Source organism: Carcharhinus amblyrhynchos, chromosome 6 (assembly GCF_965287045.1).
Source record: "Carcharhinus amblyrhynchos chromosome 6, sCarAmb.v2.hapA, whole genome shotgun sequence".
NCBI lineage: Eukaryota > Metazoa > Chordata > Chondrichthyes > Carcharhiniformes > Carcharhinidae > Carcharhinus > Carcharhinus amblyrhynchos.
The window spans coordinates 82,153,587-82,172,812 of NC_137329.1; the positions used below are offsets into that span (position 1 = coordinate 82,153,587).

General features: G+C 41.7%; 1 protein-coding gene across 2 annotated transcripts in view; it reads right to left on the reverse strand.

Annotated features, from left to right (window-relative positions):
- LOC145344500 (ankyrin repeat and SOCS box protein 15-like) overlaps positions 1 to 19,226 on the reverse strand; it is a 28,556-nt gene that overhangs the window by 5,674 nt on the left and 3,656 nt on the right. For both annotated transcript variants that reach the window (XM_080191676.1, XM_080191678.1), the window contains exons 5-8: positions 18,591 to 18,749; positions 13,253 to 13,498; positions 12,359 to 12,530; positions 7,239 to 7,782 (exon numbers count right to left, since the gene is read on the reverse strand). In XM_080191676.1, coding sequence (XP_080047802.1) covers positions 7,239 to 7,782; positions 12,359 to 12,530; positions 13,253 to 13,498; positions 18,591 to 18,749 — 1,121 coding nt within the window. The remainder of the gene's footprint in view (positions 1 to 7,238; positions 7,783 to 12,358; positions 12,531 to 13,252; positions 13,499 to 18,590; positions 18,750 to 19,226) is intronic.

Here is a 19,226-nt window from a genome sequence, read left to right on the forward strand (position 1 = left end):
CAAGGATGATAATCTTAAAATTGAGGCACTGGTATACTGAAAACAAATGCAGTTCAATGAATGGAATTTGAGGCAAGATAGAGGAACTGGACAGAATTGTTAATGAGCTCAACTTTATGCAAAGTGGTCAAGAAAACACTGGAATAGTAAAATCTTGAGGCAAAAATAAGCATAAGTGTTGGCTGAGGGAGGGGTGCAACCAGGCGATTTTGTGGAAGAGGAGGTAAGCAGCCTTTGTGATGGAGAGGATATGGAGTAGAAAGCTCAATTCACAAAATGGAGGTCACAAACAGGTTGGTGCAGCTCGAGAGAGTGGACTGGTGATTTAATCACTGGCTAGGGAGCAAACTTTGCAGTAGACAGAAAGGCAAAGGGTGAAATTTAGTAGTAGTGACAGCAGGGGTGGGGAGTGGTCCCTGCCCACTGTTTGGAGAACTATTAGGAGCTGGGAGTCATTTTTCCATGGGAGACCTGATACTATTTCACTGCAATCAGGCCTCCCAATGAATTAAAGCCCCATAAGGGGGAAAATCTCTCATTCCTGAGAGCTGCTGACTAATCAAAGACCTACAATACTGGCAGTACCACCAGAAGTGATGACCAATGTCAATACTGCACTGGGGCGTGCATAGAGGATGAGCAAAGAATTCTCTGGAGTCAGATAAGTGGGGTTGTGTGGGATACCGGTGAAGGGAGGCACCAGCCAAGTAGGGGTGGGAGGTCAACACCAAGAGCAGGATTGGCTTCCTGCAGGTTCCCATTTTCCTGATGCTGGGTCCCTAGATTAGGCAGACAGTGCCTGAGATTGAGGCTCCCAGCCCCCCAGATGGTCACAGAGTTTGCTGAGTAGCTCCCATGGCAAGTCTCCCATCTATTGGGGGTTAAATACCAGTATCAGCTTGATGAGACCCTTTAGTGTCCATTTAAGGGCCTCAATTGGCCTCTAGTTGCCAAGATTCTCTGTCTTGGACCGAATCAGAAAGAGGTGAGAAGGGGGCAGGATCTCCACCTTGCATTCTCCTGCATGTTCACATTGTGCACCCATTCCTCCACCCCACTCCCCAGCCCCCTCTGAACCCATCCCTGGGACAGCACAATAAATTCTGCTCAATGGCCTCTGTCCAAGTTCTGGTATTCCCTTCAAAAACAAGCAACAACATAACATCGATATGAAAATGTAACACAAATATGTTATAGACGGCACAGTAGCAAGCACTGCTGCTTCACAGCTCCAGGGACCTGGGTTTGAATCCCGGCTCAGGTCACTGTCTGTGTGGAGTTTGCACATTCTCTCCGTATCTGCGTGGGCTTCCTCCGGGTGCTCCGGTTTCCTCCCACAGTCCAAAGATGTGCGGGCTAGGTTGATTGGCCATTCTAAATTGCCCCTTAGTGTGCCGGAATGCATAGGTTAGAGGGGTTAGTGGGTAAATGTAGGGATATGGGGATGGGGCCTGGGTGGAATTGTGGTTGGTGCGGACTCAGTGGGCCAAATGGCCTCTTTCTGCACTGTACTATGATTCTGTGAAATCATATGGAAATTAGCACATACATAACCTGGATCAGGCAAGTCCTGAACAGAGGAAATGTTCATTTAAGGGGATACACTTGGATCATGCATTAAAATAATTTGTGACATCTAAATTTTCAATGGTTGTTTGTAACAGTTTTATTATTTTTGGGGTGTTGTTCTAACCCAGAATTTTGCCAGTGAGGTTTATCATTACTACAATCCAAATTTTGGATATCTGAATTCCTGTTGAAATTCCACTCTATTCTTTAGGGGAGAAGGAAGAATCTGAATGTTGCATGAATAGGTATGATGCCCCTTTCAATACATTGGCTGGAATCTTACGGCCATTTACGCCAGCGGGGTTTTCCCATCTCACTGAGTGAATGGAGATTTGGCTGGGCACCAAATTCTTTAAAGTTTATTTATCAGTGTCACAAGTAGGTTTACACTAACAACGAAATTACTGTGAAAATCCCCTAATTGCCACACTCCGGCGCCTGTTTGGGTACACTGAGGGAAAATTTAGCATGGCCAATCCACCGAACTAGCACGTCTTTTAGGAGTGTGGGAGGAAACCAGAGCATCTGGAGGAAACACACGCAGACATGGGGTTCACGTGCAGGCTCCGCTCAAGTTGGGAATCAAACCTGATTCCCTGGCACTGTAGGCAGCAATGCTAACCACTGTGCCACCCACTGACCTTGCTGACCTCGCTACAGTAGGAGCGTGATGTGAATAGCTGGTGAGATCACATCTATTGAATTTTTACATCATTTTACCTTCCTACCTGATCCCCATGTTCCTTTCTTTCCTAATGTGCAAAACATTTGAACATTGGATGAGCATCCATAGCTCTCAGGGTAGGCTATCTCAAGGACCTATAACGCTCTGAGTGGGAAAATTCTTCATCTCCATTCTGAGTGGCTGAGGTCTCATTCTTCATAATGACCCCTAATTGTATAATCGCAAGGCTGGGGAACAGGTATCTACCCCACAAACAATGTGACATATTTGAACAAAATCACCTCTCATTCTTCTAAAAGCAAAAGAAAATAAGCCCATTCTACTTGATCTCTTTCCATTATATCCCTTGTGAGACCAGTATATCTTTCCTTTGTAAGCAGCCCAAAAATACACACAGTACTCAGGATGTGTTCTCATCAAAACTCTATATAATTGCAGCAAGGTTTTCTCATTCTACTACTGAAACCTTCTTGCAATAAAAGCTAGCAGATTGTTTGCTTTCTAATCAATTGCTACAGTTTTCAGTGATTTGTGTATAAGAACCCATAAATCCCTCGGAATCTTAACATTAACTAGCCTCTTATCTAATAAATGATACTCTACTTCTCCATTCCTCCTGTAAAAGTGAATCATTTCACACTTCCCCAACTGCCACCTTCTTGATCAATCACTTCATCCATCTATATCCCTTTGCAGCCTTATTATCTCCTTTGGGTGTCAGTTAGCTGGATAGCTAGCTAATTACATAGAGCAAAGAAAAAGGTGTGGGTTCAATTCCCATATCAGCTGGGTTATTCATCAAGGTCTTGCCTTTTCAACCTTGCCTGAGGTATGGTGAACCTCAGGTTAAATCACCATCAGTCAGCTCTCCTCCTCAAAGGAGAGAGTAGTCTATGGTCATCTGGGGCTATGGTGACTTTACCTTACTGCTTTCTCACTGGCTTACTTTCCCTAGTTTTATATGGTCACAAACTTAGATATCCAACATTGAGTCTCCTCATCTATGTCAATAATATACATTGTACACAATTGTGACTGTGATACTACAAGTTATGCCTTACCATCCTGAAAATTACCCGTTTAGTCTTATTTACTGTTTTCTAGCCAGTAACCAATCCTCAGCCCAGGCTAACATATTACAATCAATCCTTAATCCTTTTGTGTGGAACCTTATCAAATTTAATTATCCTACATCCCTTATTTATCTTGTTTGATACATTCTCAATAAACTCTATAACAGATTTATCAAACAGCATTTCCCTTTCGTAAAATCTGTTGACCCTGCCTTATCATATTAAGACTTTACTAGTGTCCTGTTATCATATCCTTAATGAATAATATGTTTTTGTATTTTTCTATACTGATGTCAAACTAACAGGCTTAGAGTTCCCTGTCTCCTCTCTCCTTCCCTCTTTAAACAGCAGGGTTGTATTTGCTACCTTCCAATCCAAAGGCAATTCAGGAAGATAAAAAAAAACACATCCATTTTCTCCTCAATCATCTCTTTGAAAACCCTAATTTGAAGACCATAAAGTCCAGGCACTTATTGGTTTTAGTCCCACGAATTTTTTCAACCTTTTTTAAAACGAGTATTATTTCAAGTTCCTCACTCTCAGACCCTTCCCCACAATTTTTCTTATGTTCTTTTGACAAAGTTCATTTGCACATATTTTCAGCATTGCAGGTGTCATTTTGGGTCTAAAATATGCACATGCACATTTTTGGTGCTTGCTGTGCCAGACATCATTTTGGTGAGGGTGTTAGTGCAGGTGCTGGGAATGGCAGAAATATCCAGGTGAAAAAACAGTGATGTCAGTCAGTGTGCTGATTTGACTCAGAGTGTATTTTTTGATCTGAACATCCCAGCTGAGACCCTGTCTCAACCTCACAGTTAAACATCCATTCTGCAGTAGGTGGTCTTCCAGGTTGACTTCACGCACCTCCAGCCAAGAAGGCCTGGCTTTAGACTGCACTATCATGGCATGTGTGGCAGAAGTGTGAGCTGGCACACAGGCAGCAGTGGGATCCTAGCAAAGTAGCACTAATTGAAGGACAAATTCTGTCATCCTGAGAGAGGACAGCAGAGACCATCTCTACAAAGCTGAGCCAGTCCCTCAGAGCACACTTTAACAATCTTAGCAATATGTTGGAGGACAGATTGTTGGATTGCTGTGAAACATTGCAAGCCCTTTTGAAGACTGGTACATGCACCCTGAGGGCAGCACTCTTAGTATTTAGGAGGTTGCCATTGCATTGCAGTAGTCAGAGCTTCCATGACAACACTCATACTTTGGGTGGTTTCTGTTTGTGCGGCAATGCATGCTTAACCAGCATTCATGAGATGGTCCAACATAATTGATTCCACAAACGTGGTACTGGAGTTATCCACCACTTCAATGTTACAGAGGATGAGCTCTAAGCTGTACACAAAATCCTACGCATGATTGGTGTCAGATTTCTTTTTGCTCTTTGATAGCAGCCATAGGCTTTCTGACAGACCTGGCAATGTACCAGGCTCACCTATGCACAACCATTAGCTTTTCTCTGTCTGCCACCACATCAGAATCCTCATCTGACTCCTCTGGAGTAAACCTTGTGTGCAACCTCACCTTCTGTCAAGTTGGTATCTGTATTAGACTTGCCCCTTGTCCCAGTTGCAGGTCACTTGTGCCCGATGTTTCACCATGTGCTCACCAACTCTAACCTATCCTCTAAGCTAGCCTCCAAAGTGCCATTCTCTGTACAGGGAATATCAGAGCTAATGGTGCAGTTTCATCTTCATCGCAGTTTTTCTGCTCTTTCACCTCTTCTACTTTTGCTTGTCCACAAGGGTAAGATTGTGGTGTGTGTGTGTGGGTGAGATGGGGGAGGGGGTGGGTTTTTTTTTGGAAGAGAGGCAGTATCTCCAACTTCTAAATCAGGAGATTGTTGGGTCAGTGTGAGTGGAATGTGAGAAGGAACATTAAGTATGAACATACTCTAATTTTCCATGCTTTTGGCCCTGCTACTGGTCACAGCCACTGATGGCCAGCACCAAAGCCTCCATTTCAGTGAGGATATGGCATGTCTGTTATCTTCTGGTTAGTTGTGGCTCCTCTGGTTACGTGACACTTCGTCTTACAAGAGATAAAGCAGTGTGCCAATGAATGTGGTGCAATGTGTTTGGGTGATGTGACTATTATGGTTGACAGCTCTGAGATGTGGGTGTGAGGCTTGGAGCAATGTTAAATGTGTGAGAATGAAGTGAAGCATGTTCTGGGTCCTAATTGAGATTATTGATAGGAGAGTGTGTATGAATAGAATGTGAGGTTGGTGGCCCAGTTGGTGAGATCTGGAATTCACTGTCCTTTACTACTTGCTTGAACTTGTTGAACTTCTTACAGTACTGCATCCAGGTCCTTGAGGTTACACAGCTGACATTGACTGTGACAAGCTATCTGCTCCCTTGCCTTCGCAGTGTCAGTATGGAGAGCCTAGTGTCACACTGTGAATAGTGGACCTTGCTCCATCTTCTGCACCAAGGCCTTCACTGCAGCATCAGAGCCTGCCCTCTCCTTTATTGCACTTTAGTCACTCTTCCTTAAGTCGCATATTCTTCCCCAGTCACTTTCAGCACCTGTTCCAGGTAAATGGGCCTATAACTGAAAGGTGCAAACTAGTTTTAAGCAGTGAGCGCTAAATTGAATTTAATTTCTCAATCCTCAATACTTGGACTCTTACTGGCTTGGTTTAAACTTATGACCATAGTTTCAAATTTATTACTCTGAAATTCTGGAATATTATGATCACTCATCCCCAGTGGATCCTTTACTACAGGATTATTAATTATTCCTGTCCCATTACACAACAAAAGATATGTATGTGATAGAGGAAATAAGGGAAATTAATTGCACCAATGCATTCTGACAATAGTCATCCTCACCTTTGCACTGGTAAACTCTATTTGAGAATGTCTGGGGAAATCTACTTTCACAAATTTTGCTTCACCAGGGATGCTAATCTGAAGCCACTCAAGACCAGCAGCATGAATCAGCTCATTCCAAGCCATCCAGGGGACATCAACAACATCAGTTACCCTTTAGTACATTATTGCCTAGACAAGCAAATTCATCAGTTGTCAGCCTTGGCACAGTGCTCACACTTTCATGAGTCAGAAAGAAGGTTGTAGATTTAAACTCTGACTCCAGAGAATTCAGCATTTTATTCCACACAGTACTGAAGCTGTATTGCACCATTAGAGGTGTTGCCTTTTAGATAAGACCCCTCTTCCCTTTCAAGTGGATGTAAGGGACCCACAGCACTATTATAAGAGTGGAGGAATTTTCCTAGTGACTTGCCAACTATTAAATCTCAATAACCACTGTTGAAATATTAAACCAATATTTATCTAACTGCGGGTTATGCAAATTGGCAGTTGTGTTTTCCTTTATAACAATAGTGACAGTGCTTCTAAAGCACTTAATTTACTGTAAAGTACTTTGGGACATTCTCAGTCATGAAAGATGTTTTATGAAGGCAAGTTAATTTTTTTTTCTTTCTTTCACCTTGTGGCACAGTAATTAGCACCAGGGACACACGTTCGATTCCCTGCTGTCTGTGTTAAGTTTGCACATTCTCCTCGTGTCTGCGTGGGTTTCCTCCGGGTGCTCCAGTTTCCTCCCACAGTCCAAAGACATGTGGTTACGTGCATTGGCCATACTAAATTCTTCCTCAGTGTACCAAAATAGGTACCGGAGTGTGGGAACTACAGATTTTCATGGTAACTTAATTGCAGTGTTAATGAAAGCCTGCTTGTGACTAATAAATAAACTTAAAACTTATCCTGTCTCTTAGGAACTTTTCAAACACTCCATGAGCACCAAATTACTTTGAAATTCAGCAACTGGTGTCATTGTATGTAGACACATTGCAAAACCAATTCATTCTGAAAGAATCTTCTATAATTCCTTTTGAATGCATTACGAACCAGGAGTGGGTCACTTACGGATGTGATGTAGGACCTTGGTTCAATTGTAGACCAGGGAAGAAACCTCCCAGAGCTCTCAGAGTGCACGCAGTCAAAGCAAATCTGCACATTGTAGCCATTATTGAGCAAGAGTCTCAGCATCATCTCATCATTTATGGCATACTGGATAGCTGTGGGAAAGTACGTGTCATTAACCAGCAAGAAGTAACTGTTCACATTGGCACCATAATGTAGAAGCAAGCGCACCAGTTCATGATTCCCTGCTCTTACTGCCACAAGGAGACAGGACAATGGATCTCTGTTGGGTAATGCCCCTGCCTTCAGCAGGAGTTCAGTGCACGCGATATCATTATTGGAAACAGCAATAAACAGGGCGGTTCTCCGCTTGTCATCATAGCTTTCGGATATTTCTTCATCTAAAAGCGCATTAACGTCGAATCCACTTTCAATCAGTAATTCAAGGCATTGTGCGCTGCCACTATCAGCAGCTGAATGGATTGGATTTATCCCACTTTTCTTTATTGCTGATTTCCGAGTTATGAGAATGAGAAGTTTCAGAGCCCTGCAGATAAAAATAAAGCATCAAACAGATTTATAAAGGAATTAAATTTAGGTCTGTGCAGAAAGAATTGAGGAATTAAATTTTTCAATATCAATGGAATTTCCTGAGAACTGATTGCAAATGATTTCATAGAATCCCCACAGTGCAGAAGGAGGCCATTCAGTCCATCTAGTCTGCACCAACCACAATCCCACCCATCTCCTATTCCATAACCCCACATATTTACTTGCTAATCCCCTGATACTACAATCAATTTAGCATGGCCAATCAACCTAACCCTCACATCTTTGGACTGTGGAAGGAAACTGGAGTGCCCAGAGGAAACCCATGCTGCACAGGAAGAATATGCAAACTCCACACAGACAGTGACCCAAGGACAGAATTGAACCCGGGTCCCTGGCACTGTGAGGCAGCATTGCTAGCCACTGTGCCACCGTGCCACCCCTATGATGTCTCAATGATATTTAGATTATATAGAATATACAGCACAGAAACAGGCCATTCAGCCCAAGTCCGTGCTAATGTTTATACTTGACACGTCTCCTTCTGTTCCATTGACTTTATCTCAGTCTTTCTGTTCCCCTTTCTCTCATAGACTAATCATGTTTCCTTTTGAAACTAATTCACCTCTAACTTATTTACATCGAACACTTCCTGTGATAGTGAGTTCCATGTTTTACTCACTCACTGAGAAAATACATTTTTCCTTAATTCCCTACTGATTTATTAGTACCTATCTCATATTTATGACCCCTAGGTTTGGATTCTCTCACAAGCAGAGACATTCTCTCCACATCTATCTTGTACATTCCATTCATAATTTTTAAGATCTCCATCATATCTCCTCTGAAGAAAAAAAACACTCAACCTCTTCAATCATTCCCAAAAGCTATAATTTCTCAGTCCTGGTAGATCTCTGCGATAACCTTCATGATGTCCATGGACAATCAGTGAATGATCTCCCTGTGGGGCTCATTAAGCATGAGTTTCCCTGGTTACAGGCAGTAACTAACGAGCAGCTGGAATTCATTACCTGAGGCTTTTATAAGGCAGGCCCATGACTAGGCCTTCTGAACTGTAGTCTCAGGCAGGGATTAGTGTGTGTACACCATGACAATGGTTTACTTTGTATTCTGTAATAAACTAAGTTCCTTTCCAGTCAGGCTTCCTGAGTCATTACAATCTCTTTTGCACTGCAGTGCTTCATATGTCCTTTTCTTTAATAGTATGCAGGCCATAACTGTGTATACTATCCTAAGCATGGCCTGACTAGAGAGTCATATAAATCTAATATAACATCAGTCCTTTTAGATACCCTCTGAAGGAAATCTCAGTGCCTTATTAGAATTTATTTCACTGGGCTGCAATGTTGCATCAATTGTTTTTTTAACATTATTACTCACCAATAACATGCATCTCACAAACTGTCCATGCCCCCTTACTAATTGCTGTTAGAACAGAAATTAACCCCAAAACAAATAAAACATTTGTCAAAAGGGACAATTGATGTTTTTGAAAAAAGGATTCTTTAGTATAATATGATTTTAATTTTAACTTAGAGATCAAGTGACAGATATAAACGCACAAGACAGATAATCTGATGCCAGTTAACGGGATTACTGTCTTATGACTATGCCCAGGTATCCATTCTTTTATATCAAAAAGTTAATGTTTCGGTTGCCTTATTTTCTTCTCTTTGCAATATCTCATGTAATGAGATCCAAACTTATCTTGTCGTTGGGCAGAGATTGGGAATTCTGAGTTCCAAAAGACCTTGGGAGTTTCAGTGCATATGCATGTGCTTTGTAATTGTTTGGGTTGAGGAGAAGGATCCAGTACATCTGCATGAAGAAAGGGAAAAAAGTGCAAAAAAAAACACCCTGCTGTTGGGTCACATCAGAAAAGAGTCCTATACAGGGGACAGGGAGAGATCCCAAAGAGGGAACCCAAGAGGAGAACCCAGGAAGAGGAGACAGGGAGGGATCCCAGTTAAAGTGAGAGAATCAGAGAATGAGCTACTGATAGGAGGAGACTGATTGAGACCACCAGGGAGAGAAGCAAACAGAGAGGGTTCGTGCAGAAGTACTGTAACTGGTAGGTTTTAAGTAAACAGGGCTTGGGAGGTGCCCTAGAGATGTGAAAAGGCAGCAGAAAGTTCAGGCCATTGCAGCATCAGTAATATTTTGGAGCAGTAGTGTTTTGCTTAGTGTGTGTTGGTGCTGGAGTGCAGACATGGATATCCAGGGGAACGGGGTCTTGAGAGATAAGACTAATCCCAGGAAGTGTGCAGTTATTTTGGCAACAGAGTGGGAGCAACTTTTAGAGAGATCTTCAAGGCTACATGTTTGAAAGGTGAAAACTGGAATCATTCTTAAGACAGACAGAGGATAGGATTTTTTGCCCCAAAACCGGAAAATCCTGCCGGAGGTCAACGGACCTTTGCATGGTCTGCCTCCAACCCGCTACGATTTCTGCGGTGGGCGGGATGGGAAAATTCCCTCAAGAGTTTCAATGAGATTGGTTGACTCAGTGTTTTACTGACATCTGGATGGATTGCTGAGAAATCTGCTCTGTTTTGGTTGCATCTTCCATTTATTGTGCAGCGTAGTATGTTCAACCAGAGTCTGCCTGTTAAGTCTTATCTAGCAATAGTAATCCTGAATGTTAGAGTACAAAATAGGAATGTTAATTGACTATCTTTCTGGCTGTGTATAGTTTGTTCTATGTTCAAAACCAATAGAATCCCGTAACGTGATTCTCTGAATAAGTGCCTTGGATCTCAAACTATTTTAACCAACAAGTTATTGGTCCCTAACCAGAACACACCAAAATCTTGGGGGAATATGGTCCAAGATTATAACATACTTAAAAAGATGTGTTGGTATTATTGGTGTTGATGATTAAGATTTTTTGTGTGATGCTTCACACAATGGGATGAGTAGAGACTCCAAATCCATTGAGATCAATAGATCAGGAAATCAGGGAGCCAACAATCATCAAATCCTGTCTCAAGTAGCATGCAAGCAAATTTTAACCTCACATATCTGTCAGGGAGCAAATGGATTTGAGTTGACTGCTGTCTAATCTTACTCACTATTGAAGTCAACGGGGGGGATTTTCCTCCCTCTCCATGGTGTGTCTCATGGTAGCGGGAGATACACCACTCGCTGACAGTGAGATCTTATGATCTCGCTGTTGTGAAAGGGGTTTCCTGTTGAGTGCACCCCTCACTGCTGAGAAACCCATGGCAGGAGTGCACCATTGGCAGCACCATAAGATCCTGCCAGCATGAACAGCATCAAGATTTGGGTGAACGAATCAATACCAGATGAGATATAAAACCAGGATCCAATCAATCTCATGGACTTTGCGTCCAGTGGGCTGAATTAAAATTACCCCAACATGTCGGAAGGGAAGAATTTTAAACTTTCTGTTGCTCAATTTCCTTTGCGATGTGAAACAGGTAATGCACTGTAAAATGACGATGTAAATAGATGTATGTTACTCATGATTATTATTTCTCAAAAAATTAGTGATAGGTGTACATGCTGACCTCCAATCTGATGTCCTTAACTGCTCTCAGTCCGTAGCATCCAGTGTTACAAGCTCCTGACCTGCTGAGCAGCCTTCTGCTGAAGGATTCACAGTCTCAGATACAAATGGTGATCAAATTAGCTTGATTCTTAACTTGAATTCAAAGCACTTTTTAGAAGATTAAGGAGAAGCAAACAAACAACATGTTTTTTTTTAACCAAAAAAAAGGGTTTAGCAAATTGCTTTATCCTTGTTTCCCATGAGATAATTAGAGGTATAACTCTCAAAAGCATTTCAGGGGATATGATATTATTGCATCAAAAATGGAGCAAGCTGACTCTGGCTCATTTTTAGATCAAAAAGCAAAAGCAGTTTCTTCAGATATTAATGGAATAAAAAGATAAATGATCTAATACAAGGAACTGGATAATACATTTTCCTATTACTCATGTTTTTTATTGTACAAACAACTCTATGAATACTTTACTTATCAATGATAGTCATCAACCAGTGACACAGTTAAGATTCTTGTTCACATAGCTCACTAATCCATGTATTTAGCTTCTCTTTGCTAGTTTCTACCCATTTGCCTCTGCTGAATAGTGTCACCTAGCTTCCGTCTAGTTTCTTTTGTCCTCATGGTACTTTGCCCAGTGATCAGTTATTAAATGTGAGCTTTGGTGTTGAGTTGCAACAAGCTACTCAAAGATAGGGCATCAAGTCAGGCTTCACATTGACTTCACCTGCCAAGTGCATTTGCAAAAGGCGTGATTAGTTAGCAACCAAAAGTGGGAGGTTGTGCTAAATTACAGCTTGTTAGCACAAGTGAGAAAAGGCCAAATAGGCCCTCTACCCTGTTTACCAAGCACAAACCAAGCCTGGAATCTTCTAAATCTGTACGGCCTAGCTACCCACTGAATGAACTCATTAAGCCATTGGTGGTAAGACCCACTAAGTCTTTATAATGACCAGTAACCAGCCAAGCCAAATCAGGGTACAGTTTTCAGTGCCTGGTGATTTGATTAGTTGCTATATTACTCACAAGTAATGGCCCTTCTGTGCTGCTCTGTGGATTGGAAGGTGACCTGCATTGTCAGGTTCATTGGGATTGGCTCCATACTCTAGCAGGACGGTGATACAATCTGGATTCCCACCTTCAGCTGCTTCAAACAGAATGGAGGCACCATCATCCGCCTGAGCTAGCACATCACCTCCTGAAACAAAAGAAGGCATGTTGAAATAAACAACTCGAATAAAAGTCACACTTTCTTCAAGCTCACTAGATTAGTTTCAGGGATGTAAAGGATTACTCAGCCAATAGCTTCTGGTGATTTAAAAGAATGAGAGGTGATCTCATTGTAACTGTCAGAGAACTCAACAGGGTAGATGCTGAAAGATTACTTCTTCGCGGTGGAGAGTTCAGGATAAGGGATCAACCATTTAGTACTGAAGTCAGGGGACTGTGGTGATTGTTTCCTTAAGCACAAGAGGGTCAATGAGTCAAGTGGCTTGAGGGACCAATTGGGACTGAGAATGGCTGATCACCCCAGGGGGTGGAGTTCTCTCTAGCCAGAAGATGGAGGTGGGAGGTTGCTGGCCTCTGTACAGTTTTTCTTTGTAAATAAATACCCTTGGCATTCCTGATGAAGTCTGTAGCTTGCATCATTACAGGGATATTCCCTCATCAAGAGGTCAGTGGATTTTGATTTTTATCTACCCCAGCAGGATGAGTGCTCAGCTTGTTGATCATTGTTAAGACAGAGATCAATACTTTTTCGATACAATGAAGCAATTGAGAGATAAGGGGAGACAGTGGGAAAGTAGAGTTGAAAATCTGCCACAATCTTATTGAATGGCAGTGCAAGCTCAAGGGGATGAATGTCACCTTACATTCCTCTGTAGATCATATTAATGAAGTGAGTTTTTCTGATGGTACCTTTATGAATGAGGTGCTCCAATACAGTGCAGTGCCCAAATGCAGCAGCAATGGCAACAGGAGTTACTCCATACCCATCCTTCTGATTAACATTCCCACTGTTCCTCAGCAGCAGTGCTACCATGTCATCATGTCCTTGTTTGGCTGCTTCATGCATTGCTGTCCACCTCCTTACACAGGGCCGGTTTATAAGCGCCCCATGTCGTAGCAGCAATGATACCATCTCGAAGAAATTCTTCCTCACAGCTTAGAAATAAAGAGCAGACAAGAAACACAACAAGAAGTGTAAACTTCTTTTTTGAAACAGAAATGGAAACAGAATAAATATGTAGAGGATTCCTAACAGATGAGCAGATGGTGCAAGGTCACATCACACTTCAGGAGGCTTGATGAGTTAAGAAGCAGTGACAGCAAAGCCTGAGGTTAATGACGGTAACTGGAAGCCCAAGGTGCTCTAACACACTCAGAGACACAGGGAAGAATATTAGCCATCCAAAAAATGAGTTAATTTGGGTCAGATAAGGAGTGAAAATTTTAAGAGAATCTCTGAGTTTTTAACTGAGGTAAGACGGTGACAAAGCTTCCAACTTAGAGTCATAGCATCATAGAAATATACAGCACGGAAACAGGCCCTTCAGCCCAACTTGTCCATGCCTACCAGGTTTCCTAAACTGAACTAGTTCCATTTGCCTGCATTTGGCCCATATCCTTCAAAACTTTCTTCATCCATGTACCTGTCCAAATGTCTTTTAAACACAGCAATTGTTCCCGGCTCTTCAACATCCTCTGGCAACTTATTCCATATACGCAGCACCCTCTGTGTGAAAAAGTTGCCCCTCAGGTCCCTTTGAAATCTTTCCCCTCTCAACTTCAACTTATGCCCTCTAGTTTTGGACTCCCTACCTCAGCTATTCACCTTATCTATGCCCCTCATGATTTTATAAATCTCTATAAGGTCACCCTTATATGATCCTCCTATAGGTTCCCTCATGAAATGGCTTGGATCAAATATTGACATTAGGCTGCCAGTCTCTGATGTCATCTATTGTCTGGGTTTAATCCTGGTTGGCTGCAAACCAGGAGATGAAGAGAGAGTAGGATTGCTCTGTGGGCCAGGTGCAGCAGGAAAGCTTCCTCCCAGCTCACTAAGCTTATCCCTTTCCCTGACCATCACTGAGCTGCACTCCCTGTGACCATTGACACCCCCACGATGAGACCTTCCCCTGCCCAAGGGTCACTGACCACCCCCAATTTCCAAGCTCGTCCCACTCCCACACCATCCTCCCACTAACTCAGCTGTAGTTCCTCAACTTCCTCCTGGTCTGTGGCATTCTCCAGACATTAGGGAACCATGCCTGTGAATCAGGCTGGCTTCCAGGCAGGGAATATTCTGGAAAAAAGACAAATACTGCAATATTAAAATTGCACAGTGTGCATCTTGACCAAATCTCTTCCCCTATCCTGTTTACAAATTCAGCCCCAGTCACGATTGAGGCTGTTATTCATCTTTTTATTGCATTCCTCCATCAAATTATCTGTCATATAGACTTTGAAAAGCAATCACAATGAGCATAGTCTTAAAGGACCAGTGAATACCCATCCCAATCCCAAATATTCTCATTGAGTACTTAGTGTGGTGACAGCACTTAATGGTGCTTTAAATCTATATCAAAGAGGATGTTAAGATGTGATGTGGAATAATCCTATACATCCTAGTTGTTTCTAGTACAAACCTGAATACAACCAACCCAAGCTCTCTGTTTTAGTTTGATATTCTATGCTTGCTAATTTGCATTTTTTTAATTTATGAAATAGAATCATAGAATCCCTACAGTGCAGTAGGAGGCCATTCGGCCCATCAAGTCTGCACAGACCACAATCCTACCGAGGCTCTACCTCCATAACCTCATGCTTTTACCCTAGCTCATCCCTCTAACACTAAGGGGCAATTCAGCATGGCCAATCTACTCAGCCTGCACATCTTTGGACTGTGGGAGGAAACCGGAGTACCCGGAGGAAACCCACACAGACACAGGAGAATGTGTGAACTCCACACAGACAGTGATCCAAGCCAGGAATTGAACCCAGGTCCCTGGCACTGTGAGGCAGCAGTGTTAATAACTGTGCCACCATGCTGCCTAAATAGGTATGCAAAATAGTCTCCATTCTGTCTAAAATTATTCCATTGATGGTTATTGATAAGGAAGAGGTTGAGAGTACAATCAATTTGCTTTTTATGTGTTAGCTAACTTTGTGGCTTTGCTTTAAATTGTCTAAGTGTTCAAAGGCATGGCAAATCTTAAATCTCAAATGTTATATTGAGAAACAATCTTACTCCATATTGAGGACTTGCCAATGATGTACCTTATGAGAAAATGAGAGAGCGCGATTCCTTACTTAGTTCTGAGTGCTTTAATTTATATAGGGTTTAGATGGTGATGTCCATAGACAAGAGGCTGGAGATTGAAACTATTGTACTAGATTGCCCTCTATTGGGTGATTTACAAATTCACTTTAATGATCTCTAATGGTGACTCCAATGCAAATACAAGGTTGTAGGAATGGTTATAAAGAAGTAAGAAACATTGATTGAAGAGTTATGAGTCAGGATAGCTGAACACAAGAAATGACTTTTGTCACTCAAGGCTCCATTCTACCAGACAGGAGATTTATCCTGAAAGAAAGGGTTTTCTAATTCCCAAAACTCTCTGCAGGACCTGTTCCAAATCAATGATTACATGAATAATAAATCCATAAATTATGATTCATAATTTTCTGTGGACCATGCAAGATCTCAAAATTAGAATCAATGAATAGCAATTCATTCTGCTGTAACCTGCTGGGAGGAAGAATGTTAACACTTCCAGTTCGGGCACCGAGCAAGATGTTTCAGGTCGAGAGGCAAAGATTCAAGTCACTTTTTAGTCTCTGCAACACACAGCACTCAAATGTTTCCTCCACAATGGAAGAGGCCAGTGCATTGGAAAGAAAAGGAGTTTTTCAAGAAATTAGTTGAGACATTGGATGCAAGTAATTACCAGAAGGTGGTTTGATGTGTGATTTCTGATGCAACCCCGTTTTCATAGAATAGAATCCGTACAGTGCAGAAGGAGGCCATTTGGCCCTTTGAGCCTGCACTGACAACAATCTCACCCGGACCCAACGTATTTACCCTGCTAATCGCCCTGACAATAGGGTCAATTTAGCATGGCCAATCAACTTAACCCAAGCATCTTTGGAATGTGGGAGAAAACCGGAGCCCCCAGAGAAAACCCACACAGATACAGGGAGAACATGCACACTCCACATTGACAATGACCTGAGGCTGGATTTGAAGCCAGGTCCCTGGTGCTGTGAGGCAGCACTGCTAACCACTGTGCTACCATGCCGCCTCATTTTCAATCATGCTTGAGTTTTGCATTTACATTACATGGTCACTGAATTCCCTCAATGGGTTTAATACTGTATGATCCACTAAGTGACTTTCCACAATCCTCCACAATATCACAAGCATTTTACCTCAAATAAAACAAAGAGACAAAAAGCCTCACATCAACCATTTAATGATAGATGATTGCAAACTGAACTCTCTGACAAAAATATTTCTACACGGAAAACGTGTGTTGTGTGATTTGCGTCACTGATGCTGTCTGACCATTTCCATTAAATTTGTTTTAAAACTAATATGAAAATAAAAAACTGAATCAAATGTAATAATTTAAGCAATGCGATCTGAGGTACTTGTGGATTTGGTCTGCAAATTATCCCTTCTCAAAGGTTCAAGACATCAGGCTTTCCCAGAATCCAAACCTGCCAGAAATCTCTCCACTAAGTTAACCTTTTTAACTGTACTTTGTCATAATTATGGCAGGCTTGAGAATAAGCATGGAGAGTTAATGCTATCCTTTACACTGTTATTATTGTTCTGAAGTTGGTAAGTCTTTTCCAGTTGTCATATTCTAAACTGTCTTCGCAGTATGTCAATAGTTTATGATCCCTCAGCCAAAATTGTTCAATATCATGTTCTGAGGTGGACAGGTGCAATAATACAATAGCACATCTTTAGAACAGGGTCTCCATTCAAAAATTAGCAGCTGCATTTAAATCCCATGGCACAGCAGATGGAATAAATTTCACCACGCAATTGCTGATGGTATTATTTTAGTAAATACATGCCTGGAACAGAGAATTTGAATTGTAATTGACCGCAAGCTCATTCTTGATAAGGCCAAAATAATTTATTTGTTATTTTTCTTGGGTGAATGTTATGACACATGATAAAGTGTTAGTGTCATGATAACAATCTTGATCTGTACTGACATAGGTTGTTGGAGATATATTTTTTGTTAAGGTGGTTATCCTTAACATTAGAAATAAGTTTTTCACATAAGAGTATTTTTGCATTCAAAGTTTAATACTGGTGTGAAGTGATTGCAGGTCCATTATGGTAGTGTCATTCAAGTGTCAGAGCCTGGTCACAGAATGAAGTTATCTCAACATATTTTGGCTTGATGTCACACTAAGCATAAACTCAGTATAGGATCAAGCCTGCTTTATACAGTGTTCATACAGTCCAGGGTCAACTGAATCCCTGGGCTCTTAGTAAATCCACTTAGCCTCATTGGAAATGTTCAGAAAATGTTGGCTCCCTACTTCCACCTGGAATTTAGTGCAGCTTCTCGTGATCAGTGACACAATGGTTAGCACTAATTCCTCACAGCACCAGGGACCTGGGTTTGTTTCCCGGCTTGGATTATTGTCTGTGTGAAGTCTGCATGTTCTCCCCATGTCAGCCTAGGTATCCTCCGAGCGCTCTAGTTTCCTCCACTGTCCAAAAGACGTGCTGGTTAAGTGCACTGGCCATGCCAAATTCTCCCTCAGCTTACCTGAACAGGCACCGAAGTGTGGAGACAGGGGGATTTTCGCAGTAACTTCACTGAAGTCTAAATGTAAGCCAGTTGTGACAGTAAAAATAAACTTTAACTTCATGGGCTTTTCATGAAGATTAGCAGAAAATTCTATTGAAGCAATGCAAATGACCATTTGTACTTTTTCTATGGAGTCCCCATTTCAGCGAAAGAATAAAATGACTGTTTTTTGCCTCCCAATTTGTAGATATTAATTCTGGTGGGTATTCTTGTCAGCTTTAATCAAAAGGTAAGTCAATCTTACTGCCCTGCCAGCAGTGATCATGCATGGATGTTCGGCGAAAACACAATCAAGTTAGAGTTTGAATTGTCCCTCTTTGAGCATTTAATCTATACCCTAGCAAGGCGTCAGGAAAGAAGGGGATGGGAAGCAACAAGCTAAGATTCAAAAGGGATAAAAACCTACTTACCAATCAGTAGTGGTGTTTCTCCCCGGTCATTAGTGACATTGGGACAGATCCGCTTCTCCAAAAGAGCTTGCACATTCCCTAATATTCCAGCAGTAGCAGCCAAAGTAAGTGGGGTATTCCCATCTTCGGTCCTCTGTTGCCAAATTGTTTTATAAGATGCTACAATTAACAATTTAGAAAAATAAATAGATACATTTATACACTGAACTGCCATTTCATCTAACCACAATTCCCACTGATGAGTATAGATTCATGTCAGCTTGAGTGGGAACAAATGTACAATAAAGGACATTCACAGAACAGACTTAACTACCATGATTTGGCAATGACTTTAACCTCTACGTAATACCAGAAAAAAACAACACCAAAGCATTTATGATACCCACAGCAAATTGATAGGGGTGACAGTTACAGATAAGTGTCAAATAATGATATCCCAATTGATTGGAAAACATCACATTTAAATTAAAATTGTGTTTTTTTTTCAGAGATAGAATATGATCCATGAGCCAGGTAATGAACATCATCCCCAAGCTCAATCCTTTCTCATGCTGGTTGACTTTATTGCCAGCTGGGTAGTTGTAAATCTATGACTGAGTAGTTAAGGTGAATACCATAGGCTAAAGAGAAGCTAGA